Here is a 15,358-nt window from a genome sequence, read left to right as displayed (position 1 = left end):
CCCAGTTGCTTTGACCTCTTTGCCCTTAGTCACCTGCTCTCTGTAAGGCTGAGCAAAAAGCCAAGTTAAAAGCAGAAGTCAAGCAAAAAGGAAGTCAAGGAAGAAGGAAGGGGAACCCCAACGCAGCCTGCACCAAGTGGTCAAACAGAAAAGCTGACTCTCTGTAAGCTGTCAAATTGGTCCATAATCAAAACAGCATCTGGAAGAACTGGATTCTTCTCTATCTTGCTCTTATTCTTTGTAGTAGCTGCTCTCAAATTTCCACAAGCCCTAACACCTCTGTCAGTGCCTGCAGCTCATGAGAAGTGGGGGAAGAGGGCGAGACTCAAAGCTTCAGAGGGTCAGCAGACATGAAGCCCTGTAAATGTACATGCCTTGGAGCGACTGGTGCCCAGCACAAGGAGACACTGTGGCACGCAGCTATTTCTGTTGACAACATGAGATGAGCTCATGGAAAGTTGTGTTTTCAAAGGCTTCCAAAGGTGGCCAGGGTATTTTTAGTGACACTGTTCAGCAGGCGCTTATCAGAGACCATAGCAACAAGTCTACATTGAGTTATAAATACCAAGTGGGCTAAGGGAGGCTGTATCAGACTGACCATCCAGAACTGAAGTAACTCTAGCAGAAAGCTAAAATGACCCTGCTGCGTTATTAGAGATGAATACCAGTGAGCTCTCAGTTATCAAAGGTGGCTGTGCTGGTACATCACAGCCAATAGCAAACTCCAAGCTCACAGCAACCTGTGCAAGGACAAATGATTCTTGGCCTACCACAACTCTGAGATACAGCTGTGCACACACACACAGGAAGGGAAACAGGAGCCAGTGGAAGCATCAAGCTGGCCCCTCTTTTTATCAGACATCACTTAAGCTAAGTGTCCAAACCAAGCCATGTGAAATTAAGGATGGCGGCTGCTGTGATCAGCAGCCTGGTTGGAAGCAAGTTTCTTGGCCAAACAGTTTCATAGGAAAGGAATCACTAGGGTATTCCAATGTATGCAAAAAACTTACAACTCATGTGCCTCCATTCCTCCCCCAAAGTGCCCCGTGTCCCCCTGTAAATGTGAAGCTTCTGCCCCTGAAGCTGTTGGAGGTGCTTCCTCCTGGCTTAGAGTCGCTCCAGCAGCAAATGCTGCTTTCCAGCCACATTCTGCAGCCGTTTGGAGAGGTCAGCAGCAATTTAGATGAAGGAAGCAAAAGCACAAAACCCTGATGACATACTGATGTCTGGGGAGAGGACACATTGTGCAAGATCTGCCATCAGCAACCCTCATGTTCCCATCAGGCTCTTTCTGCCAGGACCTTGGAGGAGCTGCCTGACAGTCACCCTCTTATTAGCTGCTCTCCCAAACCTTGATGTCCAGCTTTTCTAATTGCAGCTTTTTCTTTCTTTGCATCCAAGTTGTCCCTGTCTCTGATGTGCAGATGCAGGATTAGAGACCTCACCATTTAGAGACACTTAAGGGCACTCAACATCCTCACACAAGCTGGAGGAATGGAGGAAATGCTAACTTGCACTGTCACCTTCCCATTTGCCACCTCTTTTTGAGAAATAAAAGGGGAATTCTGGATCTCAAAAAAGGTGTTAGCTGGAAAACCTGAAGCACTCTATCCCCAGAAAGCATGGACACCAGACAGAGACTTCTACACTTGACATGTGGGTGAACATGAGGACTTCCCCCACGTGGACACTGTGAGTACCTGTCATTGGAAGAGAAATCCATTCCTAGGACAATGCTCTCTTCGGTGTCTTGTCTGCCGTTGGTGGACACGACCACCATGTATCTAGTGCGGTTCTGGTAGGTGCTTTCCAGTCTTACGGCCTAAAGGAAGGAAGGGGAGAGATCAGCAGTGCAGCCAGCAAAACACACACCCCATTACCTTTACAAGCCACTTGTTCATGCTGAGTGACAGGCGCAGAAGCAGTGATGCAGTTTGCACTTGTACTTCTCAGCTGGGTAACCAGCTGAAGAGGGAGAAGCAACTTACTCTCTTATCCAAAGCTTTCATCAGCAGTGGGATGTTCCTGGTGCCTTCTGCACACCCTGCTGCAGGCCTGCCCTGTCCCACTAAGGCTGTGTTTAAACATCAGCCTACAGGACTGGCTGCCACAGTCCACTAAGCAGTCCTAGCCTAGAGAGCTTCATTGAGCATTACATGTTCAGAGAGATTGGTGTTGAATGTAATCTTCACCTCTTATAGGGCTTTGTCCAAAGACCTAGGGCTTGGCTTTACACTACTTTGTGCTGCAACAGCTCCAATGAGACTTTTTGCACCACTGTGCCAGGCAGCTGGGCAGAAATGCAGGATCTAAATCAGATGTGGTTTCCTCTGAATCCTTCTAGCAGCTTCCCCAGTGCAGAACCAACCTTACTGCCGTACACCTGTAGAAAAAGACTTCCCTATCACTAAGCTGTACCCATGGGTGCATTCAGATTGCCCAAAGAAGGTAAAAATCACTATGCCTCACTGTTCCTACCACAGTCACAAGCACCCCAGGGCCAAAAGAGAGATCTAGCAGGGCTCACCCTGCACTCCCCCAAATCAAACAGTACTGACAGCAATCAGAAAGCAGCCATGCTGCCAAGTTGTGAATGGCAGACCAACAATGAAGCTCCTGAAAGGTTACACTGAAGTACACAACTCCTCCAGAAGCCATGAGGAAGTGAGAGCTGAAGTGACTCCAGCAAGTCCTCTTACAGACAGGCTGCTGGTGAGTGAGGAGCCTGGGGAAGGGAGCCCGGCATTGCAAGTTTTGTCCATAACACCTGCAGTAGGCAGCCTTCACTTGCAACACTCTTTGGACTCTGTTCCACATCATTTGCAGCTATTTTAGTCACAGACAAACTATGACATCCCTACAAAGGAAGTGTCGTAATCATGTATATCAAAGCTTGCTTAACTTTAGACAGCTTAATCCAGCCCCAAGACACTGTCTGGCCTCTGTGTTTACTATATGGTTAAACTGCTGCTTAAACTTTGAGCAGGGCCTGCAGAGAGCAAACATGGGCAAGAAGGAGCTATCACAGCCCAGCCTTGCCCCATGCTGTGATGGGAATCAGTTGAATTCCTTGTGATCCAACAGGTGAAGCTCAAAAGTGGCTGACACCTTCCCAAAGCGAACCTGAATTCCCCAAACACCAGCAGCCCTCCCTCCTGAGCCAGTTCTTGTGTAGACATCTCTTGGTGGCCCCACAGGAGTTCATGGCTCGCACAGCCCAGTTTCAACAGTCATTTTACCCTTATATAAAAAGCTCACAAAATAACTACTGTGTGGAATCTCTCAGGAGTAGGCTGCTCTTCCCAATATGCTCCTTTAGCTCTTTATAACTTGGTCTTGAGGCCAGAATGGCACCTTGTAGGTTAGAGGAAATCCCCTCTGAGCTCCTCACACCTCACCTGTCCAAGCCAGTAAGTCTTGGCCACAAGATGTGGCAGTCTACAATAAAGATTCAAACAGCGCAGGCAGCTGAAACAGAGCTCACTACATTCACCAGAGTGCTCTACTGCAGCTGAGAGCAGCAGGGAAAGCTTCCCAGTGGCATTGCAGGGAGCAGCAGCTCTAGTGATAGGGATAGAACAGCAAGTGCAGGCAACAAATGGTGTTGACTGTCTTCTAGACTTATCCAATGGGACCAAAGAGTAACAGAAACTACTCAAAAGCTGATGCCAGCAGACAGATGTGCTCTGCACAGCCAGAGACTGTGCCCCACCCCATCTCTTTAGGATAAGTCATGCTAAAACCAGCCTTATTTTCCTTCTTGCTCCTCGAGTCACTGGGATTCCTTTGGAAACACAGAGGATCAGAGTGGTCAGTCCTTCAGGGTGTGAATTCTGCCCAAGACAGCTGTTTCTACAACTAACCACTTGCAGCGAAACAGAAAGGATGCTCTTCAACCTAGAAGAGCAAACAGTCACCAAGATCTTGGTGGTTGAAGTGATTATCTACATTAGGAACCAAACCTCAAACAGAAACCCAGACTTTGCTAAAACGGGAGCGGATGGGCAACAGATGCCCTGTGTTCGGGGCACCCACACCTCAGTCCTGTTCTGCTTCTCTTGAGGACAGTCCAGCAGCAAGAGGACTACTATAACTTACTTTGCTAAACCAACTTGGCTAGCAGTAATAGGAAGCGTGGTCTTAACACAAGACCCTTTAGAAAAGGGCTGGACAAACAGCAACCAAAGGTCACGTAGCTTCAAGTCAGTGTGGTGGGATTTTCAGAGGGCTGCTTAAGAGACACAGGCATGGCTTACTGTGGTTCTCTCGATTTAACACTTAGAACCTTGCCACAAAGCAAAGAATCATGACTGGAGCAAAGTGTCCTATTAATTTACTAGAATAATCAACCAGCAAACCTGACATCATAAACCAGCCAACCTCAACAGTTCCTATTAGAGCTCTACACAACCATCAAACCACAAATTAGTCTCCAACCTTTTCATTAAGTGCTAGTTCATGTGCTCACCCAATAACAGGAGTGCACCGAGTGGTCTGATGCCTTTTGAATGAAGAGATTAGACATCTCAGTCTAGGGAGGAGGTTCTGGCTTCACGGACTGCAATGAGATGGAAGGTTCTTTCTCAACAGCTTCACAGAGCTAGCTTTCTCCTCAATTTGGGAATGTTATTTATAGCGTGTTCATGAACACGTCATCCCCTGCAGCCCTTTCAGCAACATTTTTCTCAGTTTCAGGCTCACCTAAACACAACCCAACTTTTATCTTCTGCTGCATTCTTGTTTCATCAGAAGTATGATGTGGTATTTCGCCAGCCCTTACAAACACATTCCAAGAAGTTCATGCTGACCTTTCATTTTTCTCATGCTACATGATAGGTGTTTCATACAAGAATACATTTCTCATTGGGATATTTGAAAACAAAAAAAGGTGCCCAAGTCTTCTCTTATTACTGACACATGCAAGTGAACAAGTCCCCACTCTGCTAAGCTACAGGAAAACACTCACTCAGTTTGTATTCTTAACTCATTTTCCTCTTTCCTACTGATCTTGCAGTGGTACCACTGCTCTAATCCTGCTCCCATGGAAGGCTAAAAACCTCTGCCAACAGCTCCAGCAGAAACAAGAGTTGCTCCAAATCTGAAGTGTAGGTTTATGGAGGATTAGATTCCTCTGCTGCCCTCTGAGCTGTGAAGTCTGCCCTCCAAATGGCAGCAGCCAACACAAGAGAATGCATTTCTCTCAGTAGTGTTTGTATTTCAAATCTCACTTGTATCTACTGCTTTATGAGAGAGTCTATTGCAGCCCTGCACACCCTTCGTTCGTCAAGAATCAATTAAATTCAAGTAGACTATCGAACTTAACCTCACGCAAGATTTCAGCATTCCAAATGTAACTCGGAACAAAAGGGTTTATGTCTCAGCCCACAAAGTCCTTATTCAGCTGTTAAGGCTAATTTGTCCCAAATCACACAATGTAGCCAGTGATATTGCTGAACAATGACTTGTTCAATAGCTTCCAATGTTCTAACCCTGGCTCAGATTCTGAAAAGCACCAAGAACCTCCACTCCCATCACTTTTGCTGGAATTTTCATGACAGCAAGGTGTGCCTGACCAAGCTTAGGAGCAGGTCCTTTTGTTTGCTTGTAGCAGGTTATTTTTGGTGGTCACTTTGAAAGTTAATGCATTCCACGGTCATCTTGACTGTTTCCTAGCTATACTCATACAATCAGTTCAGCACCAGGAGGATTCATCAAACCAGAGGTGCCAGAATAACGCTCCTGATGCTGGCATCCCTACTTTGGGCATACGTTGCTAAGATGCACTAAGACAACACAGGAAAGAAACTTCAGGCTACTGAGTGATGAGAGATGCAGATACACTGCAGTCATGCCTGACCTTGTAGAGCACTTCAGTGCGTCCTAGACAAATTCCTCACTGCTGCTCTTTGGCTTCTGGAGGTCTGTAGGACTGTGTATCAATGCTATAAACAGCAATGCCTTTCATTCCATCATTATAAAACAACCCAGAAAAGCAGAAAGACAAGGTTCAGTTTAGGTGCATAGCTACTTGGGGATCCCATATGCTCCTTCCTGATAAGCCATGGCCTTTTGCGATGCAACAAGTTAGGAGAGCAGAGTGAGGAACACAACTGAACTAATGTGGAAGGGCAGGTATTCACACCGGCCAGACCTACTCTTGATTTACACAGGACACAAGCTAACTTACCCAGCTTCCCTGGCAATTGTTACAGTACTTTTTGAGAGCGTAAGTATTTGGTTCAAAGGCAGTCTCCCAGCCAAACTATTTGTCTCACTGGCCAACCAAATAAGCCTTTCATAATTAACTGCTTTTCTACCTCTGTGATTGGAAAGAAGACTCCCCAAACCCACTCAAGCCTACACACACCACTGCCTTCATGAATTACACAGGTGTATTTGTCAAGTGGAACTCAACCTTTATACTCCTTAAGAGCAGATAAGCAAAAAGCCAACCTACCAGTCTGATGTTGTCTTCTGGGCGGAGCAGTATGAACATGGCCTGCAGGTGTTGCTGGAGATCCCCTGCAGGCAAGAAGGAAAGGTGAATGCAGGGAAATAGTGGGAAATCACATGCGAGTTCCTGGCTGTCCAGCCAGAGCAAACATCCAGCAAGAAACCTGACACGTCACCGAGAGCGTTGGCACTTCCACCCTCAGAGATGACAAAGCTCCAGCTCTTAGTCAGCTGCTCTTTGCTCCATGTGCTCACCCGTTTCCATCTTACCATGCTCTTCTCTCCTGCTAAACCCTGTTATCCTTTTAACGGAGAGAAACAGTGTTTTAGTACCATGTTCTGCTGAAAGACAAGGCAAACGAGGCAGAAATGGAGCCCTTCACATCTCATTCTAACCTCATGCTTCAAATCATTATTACTTAGTGCAGAACTAATACCTAGGCAAAAGAATCCCCTTTGAAATGAGATTTAGTCCCATCTCAGAGCAGCACATGCCCATATGAGCTTACGGACCAACACTACTGCCAAAAGCAGCACAGAACTGCCGCCCTAGAAGCCAAGAACCTACAACTGCTCCTAGAAAACACTTGCTTTTTATAGCTGAGGAACACTGAAACAAGAGAAAAAAAAATAATCACAGTCACACAGTAGCTTTTAGAAAGACTTTGAAGAGCCGAGTGTCCCAGGTTCCCAAAGCATCACACCTGAAAGACAAGTGAGGTGGTTGGTACTGCCACGCTCCCTGCCCATAGAGAGCCAAGAGCTTCTCTGCTGAGCAAGCCTGTTACTTTCTGAATGTCAGAACGTGAGAACACCTCCAGCAATGGGCTGGTTTTTCAATTGCTACCTGGAAAATGAATGTGTATTCCCAGAAAGGAGAGTACAAGGCTGCCAGTGGGCGGCATGGATTGGCAAAAGGAGCCTTTACTCTCCCACTCCTCCACATATGGGAAGCGGAGTTCAGGCAACACTACAGGGGAAGAGCACGAATGCTGGAGCAAGTATTCAGCACAACTGGTTACAAAGGCATTTTCTAGGAAGGTTGAGTAACCTTCCTGACCTCCCTTCCTAACTTATCAGGGTGCTAGAATCTGTGCTATTTCATGGACTTTCAGAAATAAGGAAACTTGGGTACGGAACAGCATCCAGAAGTGCCGCAAAAGGGAAAGGTAAGAAAGGAAACACTGCCCAACAAGACGATGGTGCCTGGTTTCCAAATGATTTTTACAGCAGGGCTGCTGCAGCTATCTCCTGATGGGACAGAGACAGGCTTGTGTGGAGAGGGCTGCGCAGGACACGGCATTCCCTGCTCCTGTTCCTTCCTCTTTGAAACACATTTCAGCATATGGAGAATGAGGCAATGCCTTGGGAGTGCATTTTTAACTGGGGTGGAAAAACTCGAGGCACTGCAGCGTGAGGGAAGTCACAGACAACGTACCAGCAACAGCAAGCACATGAAGCTACTTCCTGTCCATGGAAACTGCTCCCAGGGCTGGAGAGGCTGGCATGTGCCTCCCTGAAAAGCAGTTATGCAGGGAGATAGGTAGGAGAGGAAAGGCCAGCTCATCCACCAGATGCTTGTCCTCCTGTGGGTGCAGTGGGAGACAGGATTTCCCCATGTTGACACCAGTGCAAAATCCTACCAGTGCTGCTCATTCCATCAAGTTTCAGGTGCAAGTGCCTGCTGTCTCAACAGGCAAAGGTCTCTGTGCTTCGGGTGGCACCTCCTGCCTGGCAGCCTGGAAGAGCCCAGCAAGTATTTGACTCATGAGACATTCACATCTTAGGCAGCTTAAAACGAAAGTTGCTTCACCTCAGTTTTTCCTTCCCAAGGCATCAGAGTTCCCACCTATTGCTGCCAGTAATCCAACATCAGGAACCAGTTTAAGAGCTGAAGTTTCCAGAGTTTAAAAAACACCACAGAGACTACAGGATTATCTCAATATTTAGAAAAAAGAGAGGAAATTCTAAGACAACCCTTTCTGCAAGGCTCAGTCTAGAAGCCTCAGAAAGTTCATTGCATTCCTCCCTGTTCCCCAGCCTGCCCTGCCAGCCTTGGGAGCTAGGGAGCTGGAAAATGCTTCCTTGGCCAGCTTTAGTTGACTTGCAGGCATTTTCAGCCCCAAACACACAAGGCAGTTTGTAAACTTCCTGGATTAAGAAAAAGCAAAGGAAAAGTTTTAACATGCCAGAATCAGCACAAAAACATCACATCCTGTCCTATGAAGAGCTGTCGGCTTTGCTGGCCTTCATGACAAGACTGCTGCTTCCTATTGCATTGTCCAGCAGATGCTTTTGTTTCCTTCAGCTGGCAGGCTAGGTGCAAAGCATCAGGGAGGGTGGGCTCTTAGAAGTGATTTACAGTATCCCAGACACAGCAAAAGCCCCAGGGAAGCGACATCCTTTTCTCCAGTGTTGCTGGAGTGTAAAAGCAAGCCATAGTCCCACAGAACACAGCCCAGGCAGCGCAGGACCGCTAAGCAAGGGGAGCAACTAGTGGTGTTGAAGTCGATATGATTAAAGAAATGGGTGTAAGCATTAATTATTTCCTGTTATGCATTTACTCTTTATGCTGGATTCTAGCACCTCTGATGAACTGGTCAGGAAGGTTAGTCAGCCTTCCTAGAAAATGCTCACATGGCCACTTGAAACACTATTGCATCCATAGGCAGCAATTTCATACTGGAAAGTTATGTCCGCTCTCTACCCCCCCTTCTAATTTTGTGTGCCAGAGATAGGTCACGACACACACACATGGGAATGAAAGCTGAGCATGGATTATCAGAGCCCAAGAAAGGAGACAGTTGCCACACACTCTGCCAGCTCGCTGCCAGCAGCCGGGTCACCTCACAGCAGAGCCACTCTCAATACATCACTGTTTAATTCTGGTGGCACAGATGTTATGCTCAGGAAGGTGAAACACTGATTGCTTGGTGCCTTGGTCTGCTGGTATGTACTGTACATTAGAGGGGTTCTCAGAAGAGGAAGGTGATGCACACTCTCGTACACAGGTCCCTCTTGAGTGAAACCTCCATGCACCATTAAAGAAATACGGTACCAGTCACACCACTTGACATGCAGGGAAACTGAGGAAAGGACGTGAAATCTCACCACATAAATTGAAGAGACAGGAATAAAAGGAGTCTTCTAAGAACAAAAATCCCAGCCCTTAGGCAAGCCACCCTCTTCAATACAAAACATCTCGCTGGAAGCAATTACAACACACCAGATTTGCTTTCTTGGCAACCTGGCTTTTAAGAGCTTTGGGCTGATTAGGCAAGAAACTCCTTCCCACCAGGGCTTCCAGACCTCATACAGCTCAGCAGTCGTAAGCAGATGAGGCAACAAGAGAGGCTCAAAAGCTGTTCTCATTGCCTTGCCTTGTTCATAGGGAAAACCACCCAGCAGGTCTCCTCTGCAAGGTAAAGCCAAGATAGCAACTGCCAGCTGGAAACCTGTGCTTCAGTGATGCTGAGGACTTTGGAGAGATTAAAACCCAAGACAGGTCAAGATAAACTTTTAACACTGCTGATTCTGCTTTCACAACAATTTCACTTTAATCTCAATCAGAAAATCCAGCTTTAAATTAAGTTTCAGAACAATTTATTTTCCTTTACATCTGGTAATGTATCTCACTCAAAGCAATTTGGGCTCTGCTCACATTGTGTCTGAGTGGAAGTACGTCATTAACTGCCTTTGCTTTGAATTCTTTTTATTAAGAGGTTTGTAAGCAGATTTTGAAGTGGACCAGGCAACTCTCCTGGATGCAGAGCTCGATGACAGCCTCATGGTATCAAAGTACAAAGAAATCTACACCTGGAACCAAACCAAATCACCTTTCGGTGCTCACTTTTTGGCAAAGAAAGTTGACTCCAGGCTCTGTTTCTGCCTCTTTCCCCTATGCAGAAGTGTGAAGGTCTCAATGTTGGGTTTATTTTTCCTGATTGTTCAATGGAAGGGAAAACCCCCACATTATCTGATCCCTGTAGAACGCCACCAGTGAATAAGCACCATACACACAACAAACAACAACCTACCCTGAAATGTTTGAGTTTCATTACTCAGACTGACTTTCCAAACAAACAGTCAAAGCGAAAACACAAATCAGACTTTCAGCAGATAAAGGGTGTGGGATTATGACTGGCTCCATGTTATTCACTCTGCTCACATGTCTGAGAAGTCACACTGACTTTGCTCAGACGTTTCCTCACCACTACGTAGAGGTAAGTCTCCTCCTTTTCCTCCATCATAACCTGTTACTTTCAGGTCAGGAAGAACCATTACTCATACCATATCACAACTTCAAGTTTCCCAGTGTAACTCATGAAGGTTTTGATGGAATCCTGGAGCCTCTCTCTCATACAGAAGTTACAGGATGATATTTTGGGGGGCAGTTGACATCACGGAGAGTTGAGAACACAACTGCTACCCTGATGCCACCCCATTTGTTTGGTTTTGCAGCACAAAGAAGAGAGTACTGAAGCCTTTATTTCTGTTAGCATTAAACATCAGTCTTGAGAGTGGCAGGTCCAGCTTTAATACACCCCTGATGCGAACAGAAATGTGTATTATTCGGTGGGAGTGAACTCAAGAAAGGAAAACTGGGACACAAGAGCGAGCAGACAAGCCTCAGCCATCCCATACAACACGTTACCTGCATGCTTGTTGCGCCTGTGACTGATCCTGGGAGTAGACGACCCATTTCCTCGTGGTAGGAAGAGAGCTGCACCTTTCACAGTGAGGAAGCTTTCGCTGATGCTGCAAGAGGAGGCACAAACAGTGAATAAGGAAAACTCTCCGTTGTCTTTAAAAGCAACAGAACAAGAAAGGTTCAAGGTTCTTTTGCAAGGAAGATTCCCACTGAATTACTTTGTTGGTAAGGAACTCCCCCCCATGTAAGCACTGCAAACATTCAAAGCATAACTGAGAACAACAGGCACAGAGAACCACTGAAAAGCAGAACACACGCCTGGTGCCACACTGCCTGCAGAGGTGGAACCTGAGCAGGCAGAGGGGATTAACCTATGGCTATATTTTCAATTTGAAAGTCAAGATGAGAGCTCCACATTTCTAAAGGGCGATTCATGCAGCAAGCCCACGCACCTCTGTAATTATGGACTCTGGTAACCTTGTGCTTTGGGGTTCAGGCACAGCTGATGCCCTCCAGAAACAAATGTCTCCCTTCAGCACTTAGCCAAAAGAAAATCAGTGTACGTAAGGGCTTAAGAAACCAGGAAACCACTGAGTCATATGATAATTGACTCGAAAACTTATACATTGAAAGCAAAGCTGTAATGCTGTTGAATTCAAAAATCATTTACTGCCTTCAGTTTGCCCTTTCTGAAGTCACACGAGGAGAGGTTTGTGGAAAGGGACAATAGAGAGTTCTCAAGTTCTGTGGAAGAGCTGATATTTTAAGCCCCTCTTCCAGCAGTTTTCTTAGGAGATGCTGTGACACATGGAAAAAGCAGGACACACTATATTAAACCATCCTGGTGCACAGTTAAAGGTTCCTGCTTTTCTCAGAACTGACAGAATAGTCGTGCAGGCTTTGAAGAAAGCCAGAAACAACTCTACAGTCAACAGGATGCTTGATGAAGATGATAACACAGGATGGGAGAATCCCTGGCATCGTGCACCCCAGCAGCTCTGTGCCTCAAGAAAGACATTGGCTTGCCCTCTTCAACTGAAGAAGGGATTAGGAACTTCTTAGTTCCTTTCTCTGCTTAAACAAATACCAGATGTGATTATTTACTCCCTTCCTTTAAGGGGTGAGGACCGGGAAATGGTAACACTGGAGTATAAAAACCATCCATGTATCTGGAGAAATCCCCTGTTACAAAACGCAGGTGAACACTAGGATATGCCAAGGCACCACCCTCCACAGCTACTTCTGCTCTGCAGCATAAGCCAAGGCTGCCTGCCTGCCTCCTACTCTAGGGACATGATTCAGTAGCTACCCAAAGGCAGGCACACACCTAAGCACAACTGAAGACATCACAGAGAAACCAAACGTGACCAGAAACCAGGACGCAGCACGACATGAGCCTGGGATCTCCTGGCTCCATGGTTTGAGGTTGGCTGCTTAAGAAGTAGGCTTTGCCAAATACATCTTGATAGGTATAAGAACCATAAGAGCTCATGTTAAAGGTGGACTTCCCCCTAGCCTCAAGCACACCTGTGGCCACCTCTCCACTTTGCTGGCGGGGATACAAACCCATCAGATTCTCTGAGCTCCAACAGCAGATACGCTCAGAAGGATCTTCTTTTTCAAGCCTGCAGCACATCCCAATGTTTCAACTGTGCAGTCATAACCTCAGCACCCCCCCTTACTGACAGGGTTTCTCCCAGGACTACTTCCTAAAATTAAACCAGACAACAAACACACACTGGATGTTTTACCAAACCTAAACGCTAAAAAGGAAAAAGTATCACTCATCCCAAATTGAAATGGATCCAAGATCTTTAGCGATGCTGGAGTTAAAACCAAACCAGGTTAGGTTAATTGGGCACACTGAGCACTGATGTTTCTTCAGAGCTTTTTCATGTAATGAATTTTGACTGAGCCTTTCCAGCTTTTGGTGACAAACAGAACCTCTGAAAGCTCTCAGGTTACACAGTCTGAAGTAGGGAAACACTGAGTTATCCTGAAGCTGCTAACTTAATACAGGTATAAAGAAAGAAAGAAATCTTTCTCCCTCACTTAGCTTGAACATATTTTGATTCAAGAACATCAAGCGATGTCCTAAAGAAAAACACTCCAGCTTTCAAACCTGCCCCCGTGATGGAGTGGGGCAAAAAAGACTGCGCTTTGCTGAGCCTCACCAGGAGACAAGACAATTGATAGAGGAAGAATGAGAAGACATCCTCTCCTCCTCCTCCCTTCGCAATCTCACCACAGAGGCACAGGAGGAGAAAGCATCCAGCAGTCACAGCCAGTTTTCACATAGGCCATTTTATCAGCAAAGCCAACACCCAGTATCAGCAATCCTTTATCCTGGGCCTGAGGTTCCTCCAGAAGGCTGAATTAGCAACTATTTTTAGTTGATAAAGCAGCACATAGCTAGAGGGCTGGGAGGGTAAAAATCTTCTCACTTCCATCACTTTCTCTTATCACCAGCACTCTGCTATGAGCTACGTACCTGGAAGGAGACATAGGCAGAACTTAAGAAGTACATCAGGTACATCCTTCCAGGAGCCCACCTTCTGGGCCATTAACCACAAGCAATAAGCTTACTCGGTAAGACTAGGGAAAAGAAATGTAATATCCTATACAGAGGGTCAGAACAACTGAAGGACGTTCTGGTAGAGCAAGGTCAGGCTGGCAGGGCAGGAGCAAGTGCAGGAGATGGTCATCGGCACCACTGGAAAGAGTGCCTGTTGGTGGAGCCAACAACCTCGTCCTGCAAATACAGCTCTGGGGACACTCACTGTGCAGATGAGGGCATGGCACCAGGGCTCTTGGCATCACCTGCCACAAAACCCTAACACCAGACATACAACACACATCAGTAACCAGCACAGCGCCCCGGCAAAGAAAGCCCCATAATCCACAAACACACAACCAAGCCCTTGCTCTGAGATTCCAACAGTAAAGAAAATCTTGGGAGGAAAGGCATGAAGTTTATAGGAAAGTCCAAACAGCTGTAACTGATAACTGACAGTGAATTACAGACTGGTTGGTGTTGGAAGGGACCCTAAAGCTCACCCAGTTCCAACCCCTGCCATGGGCAGGGACATCTTCCACTAGAGCAGGTTGCTCCAACCCCATCCAACCTGTGCCAGCACCTCACCACCCTCAGAATAATGAATTTCTATCTCATAAAGAAAGGAGAGAAAACCTTCTTTTAGAAGCACAGCAAGGAAAGCAAAGAGGCACCTGAACAGCTTCTGGCAACGTTTTATTCTAATAAATTAAGAACACTTAATTAAGTTATTGTGAGCCTGAGGATGACTTTTCAGCCGGCTCGACTTACTCCTCGGAGCAGCTCCTTTACAACAGGCTCTGTCCTGTCCAGCCCAACCCTTAACCGGGTGCTCGCCAAGCAGCACAACTGACAGAGCTGGCACCATCCCTGGGAGGCTCAGCAGGAGAAGTCCTTCCACCACATCCCCTAGGGCACAGGAATGGGCAACAAGCCTCCTCACCAGCCGTGCCCACAGCACGCACGGCAGCAACACGGGCACTGCAGGGAGATCACATCCTCCTGTCCCTTTCTCCCTCATCCTTAAAGGAAAGGGGGAGACGGAAAAGCAATGGGACAAGGGAAATGAAGATTTCAAGGTACCTGGTATTTGAAGCCCACTACGTGTATTATTTACAGAAATACAAACATAGTTTCTCTATCAGCCTCGGGTCAGCCCCGCAGAAAAGTGCTCCGAGGCAGCATCCTAACAGCCAGGGAGCTACAGCTCAGCACCGGGAAGCTGTGCTGGGATTTCAACACCAAGCCAGGCTCCATCTGTAGCTCCCCATGACAAGAACATTGCGCAGTAACCACGAAGGCTTCCAACTCCTGAGCAGAAAGCCTTTTTTTTTTCCTAACGGGCATCTCCTGGGACACAGCCACCACCCAGTGCAAGCTCGGCAAACACAAGAAGCTGCCCCTCAGGACTATGCATCACAAATGAAGGGCTTCAAGTTCCCAACTCGTCTTCAGGACAAACCCTTTCCCTCCAGTACCCAGTTAGACCAAAGGCGAATCAAAGAATGCAGAAACACTGATTGAAAGCAGGCAGACAAGTCGGAGAGTAAGGAATGATGCAAGTTTTTGACTAACTGGGAGCGTTCAGCATTCCAAGCTCTGAAAAAGGGAGGTGTCAATGCAGACATCTGTACTACAGGGCTGGGGATCTCATCCCAGCGCACACCTCATCTGCTGCCAGCTCAGCTCTAACGTCCTCC

General features: G+C 46.8%; 1 protein-coding gene across 5 annotated transcripts in view; it reads right to left on the bottom strand.

Annotated features, from left to right (window-relative positions):
• SSH2 (slingshot protein phosphatase 2) overlaps window positions 1-15,358 on the bottom strand; it is an 89,505-nt gene that overhangs the window by 19,837 nt on the left and 54,310 nt on the right. For 4 of the 5 annotated variants that reach the window (XM_062622424.1, XM_062622427.1, XM_062622426.1 and 1 more), the window contains 3 exons: window positions 11,108-11,211; window positions 6,458-6,522; window positions 1,701-1,822 (listed from right to left, as the gene is read on the bottom strand). In XM_062622424.1, the coding sequence (XP_062478408.1) occupies window positions 1,701-1,822; window positions 6,458-6,522; window positions 11,108-11,211 (291 nt within the window). The remainder of the gene's footprint in view (window positions 1-1,700; window positions 1,823-6,457; window positions 6,523-11,107; window positions 11,212-15,358) is intronic. The other variant, XM_062622428.1, reaches the window with a different exon arrangement.

The sequence above is a fragment of the Pezoporus occidentalis genome, unplaced genomic scaffold (assembly GCF_034315485.1).
Source record: "Pezoporus occidentalis ecotype Australia unplaced genomic scaffold, CSIRO_AGI_Poc_V1 ctg241, whole genome shotgun sequence".
Lineage (NCBI taxonomy): Eukaryota > Metazoa > Chordata > Aves > Psittaciformes > Psittacidae > Pezoporus > Pezoporus occidentalis.
This window is presented reverse-complemented; position numbering and strand designations above follow the sequence as displayed.